General features: G+C 42.6%; 1 protein-coding gene across 12 annotated transcripts in view; it reads right to left on the bottom strand.

Annotated features, from left to right (window-relative positions):
- Positions 1–2,175: 2,175 nt before the first annotated feature.
- The window catches only part of LOC131241144 (membrane-bound O-acyltransferase gup1), a 32,360-nt gene continuing 22,508 nt past the window's right edge, over positions 2,176–12,027 (bottom strand). For 9 of the 12 annotated variants that reach the window (XM_058239828.1, XM_058239829.1, XM_058239830.1 and 6 more), the window contains 8 exons: positions 6,853–6,962; positions 6,250–6,342; positions 6,022–6,103; positions 4,781–4,858; positions 2,877–2,952; positions 2,742–2,791; positions 2,551–2,640; positions 2,176–2,475 (listed from right to left, as the gene is read on the bottom strand). In XM_058239828.1, the coding sequence (XP_058095811.1) occupies positions 2,599–2,640; positions 2,742–2,791; positions 2,877–2,952; positions 4,781–4,858; positions 6,022–6,103; positions 6,250–6,342; positions 6,853–6,962 (531 nt within the window). In that variant the 3' untranslated portion in view covers positions 2,176–2,475; positions 2,551–2,598. Of the gene's footprint in view, positions 2,476–2,546; positions 2,641–2,741; positions 2,792–2,876; positions 2,953–4,780; positions 4,859–6,021; positions 6,166–6,249; positions 6,343–6,852; positions 6,963–12,027 lie in introns of those variants that run through there. The other 3 variants (XR_009168965.1, XM_058239836.1, XM_058239837.1) reach the window with 3 other exon arrangements.

Raw genomic sequence — 12,027 nt, 5'->3', positions numbered from 1 at the left:
TGAGATCTGGATCTACTTCATTTCTGGCTTCATATCCTAAAATAATCTAGCAAAACAGATGGCATGGATAAAGGTGGGCCCACGGTTGCAACCTCGCCAAAATGCCTTGTTACCCCTCTGCTCCTCTCTCCTCTGGCTGGAGGCGATTTGCAAGGTGACCCCAAGGCCAAGTACCTAGATGTTTCTGAGAAATCAACCTCCTCCATCCCTTTTACCGTATCATATTAGGAAGTGGGTCCAAAATTAAAGCAAATCCAAAACTCAAGTGAGCCACACGGTATGAAACATTAGGGAGGGCAATGCCTACTATTGAAATCTTCACTGGACCCGGTCATTTTGGTAGCACCCACCATGATGCATGTTAGAAATCCACACCGTCTGTCCATTTTCCAGCTCATGTTAGTGAGTGGGCCTAAAAATGAGGCAGATCCAAAGAAATGGGCCACTTTGAAAGAAACAAAACCACCATTGAAATCTTCACGAGCCCACTGTGTTGTTTATATGCCATCCAAACTGGTCATAAGGTCATTCCCACCCCACAAGATCATATGAAGAAACTAGCGGACAGGATGGATATTTCAAAAATCAATGTGGGTCCCATGACTATTTCAATAATAGAGGTTCACTACTAAAGTTTCGAGTAGTGTGGCCCACTTGAGTATCCCACTTGAGTATCGGATCTATCTCATATTTGGGCCCACAGCCTAGAATAAGCTTATGAAAACAGTGAATTGTGAATTTCTCAAAAACATCATGGTGGAAGTTTTAAAAATAATAATAATATTAGTTTATGCCACATGTACAACTTCTGAGTGCCTGCATATCAAGCATCATAAGCTGCCAGAGTATAAAATAATTCCCTCTTGAAACTCGAAAACTAGATGTGTCCATTTGGGTCGAGTCATGCATTCTATTTTTAACATGTTCGAGTTCTATGAGCCTAGTTGATTCAGCACCAAGTTAGCCAATTGATGAACAAATTTTCTTTTCTTTTTTTTCCTTCTTATCTTTTAAGCTTTGGGGCATGCAAATCATTCCATCTTATTGAAGATGAAAATACAAATATTTATCAAGGTCCACCCTTTTCTTCCAGCCCAGATGAACAGCCCCAACCAATCTCCATCATGCACACCAGAATTTGATCAGAATACCATGGTTCCACCTTGGATGGGTTACACATCCAATAGTTCACAAACCATGCTGATTGGAGAGGTTAAATAGCTTGGATTCCCAACTCCAGTTCCGTGGCCCGCACAGACAATGGAAGGAATCCACAGAAGCCCATCCGTTGAAGGGGTGAGACCCCAACCACCAGCTGATTGGAGGTTAGACAACACCTCAGTTGCTACTTGTACTGAGTTTCTCATCACAGACCCTCTTATAAAAATGACAGGTTCAACAAGCAAAGAAAGGCGGAAAAGTGCAGTTAGCAGAACACAACTAAGGTTTTTTTTTTTGTTACCTGCTCAGAAGAAAGTGTTTGGATGCACAAGCGCATTGCAGTTTAATCAAGGGAAAATGACAAAAGTTATCAATCTTTCGCCCTACTCATGATGCCGAAGTAGGGCCTTCAAATTGCTGTTAAGTTCTTCTCAAGCCCATCTTGACAGCAGCATAATTGTAATTTGCAGCCCAAATCCTTAATCTGAAGGCCAGGGAAGGGAATCACAATTTCGATGTTTCAAAATTGCAAGTGATTTCAATAGTGCATTCAAACAAACCCCAAAATCCAATAAATAACCAATCACGCAGGAAATATCCAACACATGAATACCTGGGAAGTACACATACTGCAGAGAATCCAAACCCACCCTATAAAGATAAAACTACCCAGAGGTTTTGTATTCATTGCGTCGTTTTGAATTCATTGCAGCGACCCAGCATTGTTTCATTTGTGATGGGATGCCACCACATCCATGTGGCTGTATTGTCCGTGCATCCCACCTTCCATCTGGCAGGCCCTACTGTGAATGGCCCTTAGTACAAAATCCGCAAGATTGGAAGATTCCTAACCATCCGACTGATGGATCTCCCCTTCAAATATGGACCATTGAACTTTTATATTCCATTAGCAGGTCACAGATGGAAGTGGGACAGCAAGGTTTGCCCAATCGGTTTTGTTTTCCTGTAAAAGGGCATGATTTGGATTCACCAGCAATGCAGCCAAGTGTTGGGTTGCGATGAACAAATACAGATTGGTTACCTGTTAAAAACTAGTCTATACCCTTTAGTTACTACCATTTGAATTCAATGCCAACTCCTCACACTTAGAGATTGCCGAAAGTTGAATATTTCAATTGTTGAATTCTACTTGTGCTGCATTCTATTCCCCATAATGTAAAATGGCAATATTTGGGAAATTTTCATTACCAATTTCTCTATCTGAAAAAAATTAGGTGTCGGTTACCAGCTTGCTGCCGTTGTTGACTCTCTAAACATCCAATCAATGGGGAAAAATCAAATTTATGTTGCACCCTGTGAAATGCAAACCCAAATAAAGCTGGATTTTTTAAAGGTAAATTAGTAAGATAATGTCAAATTCTAACCTACCTGACTGGGGAGACAGAATGAGTATTGATCCTGGATGGCCCTCTAAAATCACTGAAGGTTTTTCTTGGTATCTTGAATATGGAACATTAGCTGCAAAACAGTAACAATTTTACAGCTAAAACACTTCAGAGAAAATGAGAATTCACCCTACTCCATGCAATCAAATGGAATGAAAAGCATGCAATTCTTACCTTTGTCCCTACATAAAATGTTGTGAAGATGCCACCAAGTACAGGAAGTCCTGTAGAGAGATTAAAAGCTTGCATAAACTGAGATGGCTGTATGTTTGTAGAATGAGTACTAGAGATGTGGTCTTAAGCAAATACCATCTCTGTGTAGCAATCTCGAAATCAACCAATTTATGCCCGACGGTCCAATAACATAACCGACAAGGTTGGCTACCTGTAGAAGTGCCAGCATTGACAATCAGTAACAAGAGGCATTCCACCAAGACAGCTGATTCATGTGAAGTCTTTCCAGCTTAAAAGCATGGCATTGATGCAAAACATGAATCTTCTTCGAAATGCAGAAGTTGATGTTTGGGTCAGCACAGGAAAAATACTAGCATTAAGCAGAGCTTTCCAGCTTTTTGACGAGTGAGGTATGCACAGGGAGGGTTTGGAACATGTTTCACTAGCATTTTGGCACCATCCTACCAAGTCGACCTGGGGAACAGGGAACTCCTATACGTGCCCATATAGAATTTCTTCTCTCTAAAGAGTAGTCATATAGAACTGGTTTTAGGTTGGTTCAACATACAACCTATCTCATGTATGGGACATCTAAGCTGTTCAAAATGTAGGCCCCACCATGACAAGCACCTTGAACAAAAACAGATTAGTGCATTCATCAAGATGGTTATACATGTTAAGCTAATATACAACCAGTTGTATGAGACCATTCCTCGTCTTTAAATTCTCAATAATTTCATGTTCCTGGTTTATGTAGCCTAATAGCCTCTACTCTAAATCAACGCCTTGTGCTGCTCTTGGACCCACGGCAAAGCCTCCTGGGGCATATGTGGGACCCCAGTGGTTGATTAGGCAAAAACCCTTGGCTGTCACTCCACATACTATTGATTGGGATATTGCCAACAATGGGATCAAAGGGCTCTAATGAGCTTTGACCCTTCCTGGAGTGGGGAAGCATCTGTTTCAAAAATGTTTTCAAGTAAAAAACAGGTATGAAGCGGGAGTGGGAGTGCGACTAATGCAGGGGCATTTTCACATCGGGCTCGAGTAGGGTTGCCTATGGGATGCAGAGGCACACTCAGGGTGGGTGGCCCGTGTGAGGTAGGTGGCTCGTGTGAGGTAGGCCCCACCCATGTGAGGCGGGTGGCTCTTGTGAAGCGGAACCCATCTAAAGTGGGGCCCACGAGGGGGGTTCGGCTGATGTCCTAACCCATGGGATGTGGGACCTGGGCTATAAGATAAAGGAATTGATTCACCATGCTCTATCAATTTAAGCTTAACCCATGGGATGTGGGGCCTAGGCTATAAGATTAAGGAATTGATTCACCATGCTCTATCAATTTAAGCTTTTAGAGCAAGTGGTCAATTGTCCTACATCAAAGTGGTATCAAAGCGGGAAGTCTTGTGTTCGAGACTCCTCACCAAGGGTGATTAATTCAGGGGCATTTTCACACTGGGCTCAAGTAGGGTGGGCGGCCCGTGTGAGGCGGGTGGCTCATGTGAAGCGGAACCCATGTGATGTGGGGCCCATGAGGGGGGATCAGCCGAGGTCCTAACCCATGGGATGTAGGGCCTGGGTTATGAGATAAATGGATTCATTTGTCATGCTCTATCAGTTGGAGCTTTTGGAGCAAGTGGTTAATTGTCTTGCATCAGCGCCTCCATAGCGCGATTTGAAGCAAGAGCAGCACCTCATCAGAAGGATCATGCAACTAAGTGTCAACGACTAGAGCAAGCAAATTTTTTGCTTTATTAAAACCTATGATATTATGACTAAAACCTCTTAAGCTGTCTCATTTTGTCTTGGGAAGAGCATCTTCTGTTAGATGGTTTGCATCTAATCCAAGGGTAGAATTGGTTTTCTTAGGTTGATCTAGAGGTTAGAGAACATAAATCATGCAGAAACTGAATTAAAACATGATATCAAAATATAACAGAGACTATGTTAGTAAGCGTTGAAAGTTACAGAAATTCAAGGCTTATAAGAAACTAAAAGTCCATCAATGTAAGCTGCTAAAACATAAACAAGAAAGACATACCATGAGGCTTGTAATTGTAATAGCACCTGCCACTGCACCTAGTTCACGAAGAATGAACTCATGGATGGCACTCTTAGCCTGATCATAAAATACAAGGTAAGAATTTAAAAACACTAGAACCAGATATGAGGGTACCACTACTATGCACAGCAAAACAAGCGTGGGTCCATTTTGAAGAAGCATGTATAACATATGATTAATATACATGTACACATTTCTTAAAGGGCCGGGCTCAGGCCTAAAATATTGGCCCCTTTCAGGGTCGGATCAGGGTCAAGCTCAGGCCTTGCAATTTCAAGTTGTGCTCCAGTTGAGACCTAGCTCAGGCACGACCCATTGACATTCCTACCACTTGTACCAATTCAGTGTCCACGGAAACTTGCATATATCCTTGGATCGAGGATCATGTCATTCCTTAATTTTAAATAGGTTTCTCATAAAGAAAGAGGCACTTATTTTTTGCCTCCATGGTATTTTTCTCCATAAGAACCATTGGGACCCATCTATCCAAAAGACTCAAGGGCCATTTTTTTCCAGAAGATGACAGTTTCATTAAATCATGAAAGAAGAAAACAACAATATAGGAAGCAGCCATGGAAGGTGACCCTATTGTCACTCCACATTAAAACAGACTCAAAAAAAAACAAAAAAAAAAACAAAAAAAAAAAAAAACAAAAAAACAAAAAAAAACAAAAAAAACAAAAAAAAAAAAACAAAAGGTAGGATAGGATGCCTTGGCCCAGCTATCGGCTACTCATCCAAAGATGCCTAGTCCCAATCACTTTTCACAGATGCTGCAGTGGATCCTGAGAAGTTGGGGAGATTTCAAAACAATTGAGAAGCAAAGAGCAATCATTGAGACAGATTTCTTCTTGAAAATTCTATCATTTTTTTCTCTTTCCAAACACTCCATATACAGCATAAGGAAACAAAGGCCATATTCGCCTGCCCCATTTTGTGTCAACCATGAACACACTGTTCGAACTGATTCTTCTCAGAATTGTGTTAATCTTCTGAAAGGACATTTCTAGTGTGGATCTCACCTTTCCTCAATCTCTAATTGAAAAAAAAAACTCAGCAACATAGCTGCTATGCCTACCTCTTCTACCAACGATGCTGTCCTCTCTTCTCAAACTATCCACATTTCTATTCATGTTCAGGGTACTACGGCTATACTCCAATAAGTGAGATAAAAAAAATAAAGAGGCACTTAAGGACACATTAATTAGCATAGGCATTACCTTGAGTGCACTAACAGCTGACTTCACTATCATTTCAGGGATAAAAAATAAACATGTTAACCACGCCCATGAAAGAAGCCTCCTGTGCCATAGTAAATAAACCATCACGTGAGGACTGGAAGAGCACCAAATAATCTGGTGCACCTAAAATTAAGAGGAAGAATTACTAGTTCAAGTAACAAAATATATGCAGGGAGCAAAAGGAGAAAAGTTAGGTGCCAGCAGTACCATTCTAAATCATGCCATACTGCTACGAATGTGAATATGACCCAAACATTGAGTAGCTTTTTCCGAGAACCCCCAAGAGGAATGTACAAGTACCTAGAAATAATAAATGGCTTTTTAGTACATGATACTCTTCTTAAAGAAATTTAAAGTGAGGAATTATATGATCCTCAACCCAATAAAATGTACAGTATACATGGGTTTTCAGCTGTAGAAGTGGGGCCCATGGTTCAGTGATGTAGACAGTAAGCCTGTATGGCCCCACCATGAATGGACACTTGTGCCAAAGTCTCCTCCATAAGACAATCCTTAACCTTTCAATTGCAGCCTGAAAACAAACAGTCAAGGAGGAAAATGCAGCAAGATCCATATTCAACTGAAAAAAAAGACTCAGGATTCATGTTTATGATTTTCCAATCTGGGATTTTTGGGGCATGGTCCATCCAAGCTGAGGCCCAACAAGATAAAGGTCAGCATCACTGAGCCATGGGATGCATGCTTAGAAACTGACATGCAGAGTATACTGTGCATATCCTCAGCTCAAGAATCACTCAAGAAAAGTACCCTAAGCAAAAGCTTGCTAAGAATATAGCATGAAAGCCACACCTGACAAGCCATTTGTTGAAAGATGCATGCCAATTTTTCCAGAAGCTTTCCAAGTCATAGCAGTTGTTGATGCACCTAGGCATATTCTCAGGAACATCAACACCTCCTACCTGCAATCAAGGCCCAAGTAAGAAGTTGAAGCTATGAAATGAATGAAATTTGCTACCGTGTCCCCCTTCATATAATGGTTATTTCCTACAAGCTAAAAGGTCTTCTATGTAGAACTAGAGGCGACAAGGAAATGTTTTAAAGCGTCCTACATATGAAATTCGTTATTTCTTTTCAAATAGATTGATCAGAGTGGGGCAATTAGATGCAACATGAGGTGTTCCAAGGATTAGAATGTGGCCAGACTAGAATCAAGGACAAGGGCATCCAACGCAGCGTAACAGTAGTCCAATAGGAGAAAATGATGGAGAGAGGAATTAGATGGTTTGGGCATGTGCCACAAAAGCTGGAGACAGCACTAATAAGAAAGAGAATTTTGATTAGGGCCAAAAGGCCTGAAAGAAGAATGAGGTAAAGACCTAAATGGGCTTGGCTTGAGATGGTGAGAAGAGTTATGAAGGCCTGTAGGTTACCAATATAGGGTGTTAGGAATGATAGGCAAAATAGGATTCCTGAAGCAAACCACAAATAGTCAGGACAAAGCAATGACGATGATGATGAAGATTCCTTTTTAATATAATGAACCCACTGCACAGACCCTACAAAAGAACATTTAAATACTCATCCTGGGGTGAACCTATAGGGATCCATATCCCTAAAAGATTCTACAGAAGGTATCTAAATCCTCATCTTGGAGCAATCCCAGTTATCAGTTTTGCTGAGAACCAATCTTCCATCTTAGATTCTCATCCCATTTTCTGCAACCCAGGATCCTATAACCCTAACTCAAATCCTAAACCTTCAAAGAGAAGAATAGGCATATGCTTTCATTCTTTTTGCTGCATAGATAAAACAGTGAGGAATAGTACTGGTAATTTGTAGTTGCCAATAGGGTCATCTATGGAAAATTCCTAATTTCCTTACTTTGAAAATCTAGAGACTTCTTGAGGCATTATATGATATGTAGCCCACATATTTCAACAGTACACAAAGGTTTTCAATTCTGATGTATGGGTCCCATGTTTCAGTAGTCGAGACCATTGCTCTTTTGTGTCATTGTTTATGGACTAGGCCTCAAAAATCTCCTTGATAGGACAATCTTATATTTGCCCACAGATAGGGGGTTAAGAAGAGAAATAAAAACCATGTTCCACATTGAACAAAAAAAAGGTCCTCATTGGGATCTTCCGATCTGGGAGATTTCAGGGGTATTCCCCGCCAATGGTGGGCCACAAAAGACCAACTGTCCAGATTATCAAACATATGCCCACTTTTCATAATTGAAAACCCATGTACATTGTGGAATGATGCAGATCACATATTGTAATTCCTCATACTTAACATATACAGCACAGCTCAGAAATTGGATTTTATGTGCCATATCAGAACTACGGAAGAAGAAGAAGAAGAATATAGATCTACAGCTTTGGTATGTAGGACCTATTTGTGTGTGTGTGTGTGTGGGGGGGGGGGATCTAAACCTTTGAGCATGTAGGATCAGTGTTCAAAATATTGGCATCGCGTTACGTATCGCATCCTTGGGATACAAATACGTATCGGTTATCGCAAAGGATATATCATTTGTATCGGATAATTTATTGCACTTTCTGGGAAACATAGGGAACATGGTTGAATTTTTTGATGAAACTTCAAGGACTATTAAAAAAGACCTTAATACACACTTTCAAATCATAACATCTCAAAAAAGAAGTGCACATTTCTACATTAAATGAAAAAAAAAAATGGAAAGAGAGACGTGAAAGAGAGAGAGGCACCTCCTCTTTTGCCACTCCTCTTTCTTCCTTTCCTTGTGCACGCCCACCCCATCTCCATGAGATAGAGAGGGGGTGCAGTAATCTTGGTGGGCCATCAACCCCATCCCTTCCACCATCAAATTCATCCTTCAATCTCAACCATCCATCTTGATCACCAAGAAAGTGAATGCAAAGAACTGAAAGAGACCAAAGAATTGAAAGGACAAAAGTGACCCCGAAAGTTGAGCTTGTACAATGAAGGCGATAGTGAATGCAACGACATGATCGCCCCCGTATGTGGGGCGATTCCTCTTTAGCCTCCTCTCATAAAGAATCACGACCATCTGTGGCAACAGGAGGTTCGAAGGCAAAGGCTTCGCTGTCGTGATGTAATGAGGAAAGGGAAGAAGATGAGATCCTAGATGACCAAGGATGGAAGAAGGTTACTCGTCGTCGTCCGGCCCATATTATGAAAGATAGGAGAAGGGATTCATTCCCTACATTGTTCGTTCGAGGGCACCCGGCAGGATGGCTCCCTATCAACATATCAAGGGTTTTCGGGAGAGCAGGTGTGGTTATGGACGTTGTGATGCCGAGAGATTAGTTTAGTGGTGATTACAGAGGGTTTGCTCTGGTCCGCATGTCATCTGAGGAGGAGCTCGCTAGGGTAGTGAAATTGCTCCATGGTGTGAAATATGCTGGCCAACTGTTGCTCGTGCAACGGGCAAGGTTTGGGCCAGATCGCTTGGGTCAAAAGAGGAAAGATCCCATTCCACCCAAAAAAGTATACAAACCTAAATCCCCCTCCCATCAGCCAGTATCGAAGGAAGGCATCTCCTTTAGAGATGTCCTCCTCAACCAGAACCCCACCCCACCCAACGGACCCATCGATAATATCCCACCTCTGTCCCCCATGCCAGTACCTATAGCCGCATCTTCTATCTTTGTTAAGGAGGGGACCATTCATATTAATCAAATCTTGTTTAATAAGGCCAAAGAAGACCTTAAAGACACGATCGTCATTATCACCAAAGATGGGGCATCCATATCCCGGGTGAGAGACTAGATTGCAGAGACAACTGGATATCGTCCCGATAATTACAACATCAAACCTCTAGGTTACAACGAGCTCTGGGTGAAGGTATGCCCGGGCCTTAATCCAGAGATATTGTTAATGGCAGGACATCTTCATTCAGGTGGACCAGTAGCAAAAGTATTGAAATGGGAGGACTTCTCATTGTTCAGTAAAGAAAATATCTGCGTCCAGGTATGGGGAATTCCTTTGGAACTTTGGCATGACAAATTTTTCATCTTGGTTGCGGCATCTCTAGGATCTTTCTTGGGACCTGGACAACAAGACGAAATTGGGAGAGGAGCTTATGGTTATTAGAATGAGAATTCGTAGACAGAAGGGTTCCCCTCTTCTTCCTCACATCAGGGTATTCGTCGACGATCGTACGATCGATCTCCCGGTGGTCAGAGAAGCCCCTGATGAAATCTACCCTCAATGGGGTGACCTTTGGCGCACCAGAGAAGGCCTTTCCACTCCTCTTGCGGAAATTCCTTCGACGTCGACCAAGGGTCATACAACGCCCCCATGCTTCAGCGGACTACCTTCCAATCCTACGGTCAGTGGCTGCACCCATCCCGAAGTTGGTGAACTCATATGTCCAATCAGTAGGACGCGTGGGTCACCTGTCCGGCCTCGATCCTTGCCCCCATCTGATATAGGGCCTCCTGCCTCGGCCCCTTCTACGATCGGTAAGGAGATCGTTCCACGTGGCACTATTGCGTATTCAAGTTATCTTCCAGCATCAGGCATTTCCCCTTAGTGTGACATGTGTAGAACCCCAGTCAGCTCCCGTCACCTCCTCTCGTCAGATACACTTATTACGCAGTCTTGAGATCAACCCCCCTCCAATCCTGATAACCACATAGCCCACCTCGCCTGCGTCTCGAGCCCATCCCAGTTGCACGTGCTTCCACGTTTAATAGAGTCGGGTCCTATTTCTCCCCACGTGCAAAGGCTGTCTCCTCCATCCGGGTCCTCTCCTTCGAATTCGGGTCTGGTTTTAGACCTCTTTCAACCGTTTGTTTCTATCTTCCACCCTTCACCTTCTCATCCTTCGTCTCTTTCCCATCTTATCATCCTGACTCTCCGCCAGTGACCTAGAAAACACCAAACTTCCTCCTTTCTCCCCATCATTTAGATAACAGTAGCCGAGGTGGAGACTCTGAAGACGATTTTTCTGAGGAAGACATATCTAATCCGTATTCTAATTATCAATCCAGACCTTCATCCCCAGGATCATCGATTTATCCTTTTGGGGACTCGGCAGAAATGGGCCCTATCACATTATTCCAGGATTCGCCTGGCGATGTGATCATAGCCGAACCTCTCCAGATTTGTTCCGATCTTCAGAAAACTCTCCCAGAACTCCTCAACGGATTCTCTTCGGGATGGTGATAGAGAAGTTTTGCTCGGCAAGATGCTCAACAAACGATGGGTTTGAAAAGCTGTAGAACACGTGGGCAGAAAGCTTGGTTTATCCTTCGGGGATAGGATGGAAGATTATGACGCCCTGTTTTAATGTATTGAAAACAGGGGCCGCCCTCTTTCCGATCATCGCTCCCCTTCGAAGCCTTCTCCCAAATCTGGCAGTAGTCGGGAGCTCTTGCGGTTGGAACCAAGCTCAGGGCTCAAATCAGCCTCCAAAACCAAGCTGAGGAGGCAGGATAAGCGGGGAAATTCAATTGCCCAATGAAGATTATCTCCTGGAACGTTAAGGGGGTGGGCTCAAAGCAAAAAAGAAGCCTAATCAAAGCCTCCATCAGTAGAAAAAATCCAGATATTATCAGTTTTCAGGAAACAAAGGTGCTGATTTTCAACGATAATCTCATTAAATCCTTGTGGAAGGAGCTGGATGCTAAGTGGATTTCGTTAGATTCTTCTGGGTCTTCAGGGGGTATTCTCGTTGCCTGGAAATCGTCCAAATGGGCTCTTCAATCGTCGTCGATAGGATCCTTCTTAGTTTCTGTAACTCTGAAAGATATATCATCTAATTTCCAATGTCTATTAATTTCTGTTTATGGTCCCTCTGCCGATGCAAGCAGCGCGGACCTTTGGGATGAATTAACTCTTGCTAGTCATTCATTCTCAGGTCCATATTGTGTGATGGGTGATTTCAACATCACTCGTTTTGCTGAAGATCATTCCCACATTCGTAGGACCTCTCCAGCCATGCGTCGTTTCTCAGATTGGATTCAGGCTAATCAAATCGTAGATCTCCCGTTGCTTGGTGCTAAATTTACT

The sequence above is a fragment of the Magnolia sinica genome, chromosome 3 (genome assembly GCF_029962835.1).
Source record: "Magnolia sinica isolate HGM2019 chromosome 3, MsV1, whole genome shotgun sequence".
NCBI lineage: Eukaryota > Viridiplantae > Streptophyta > Magnoliopsida > Magnoliales > Magnoliaceae > Magnolia > Magnolia sinica.
Note: the sequence above shows the minus strand (reverse complement) of the source record. Positions and strands in the feature narration are given on the sequence as shown.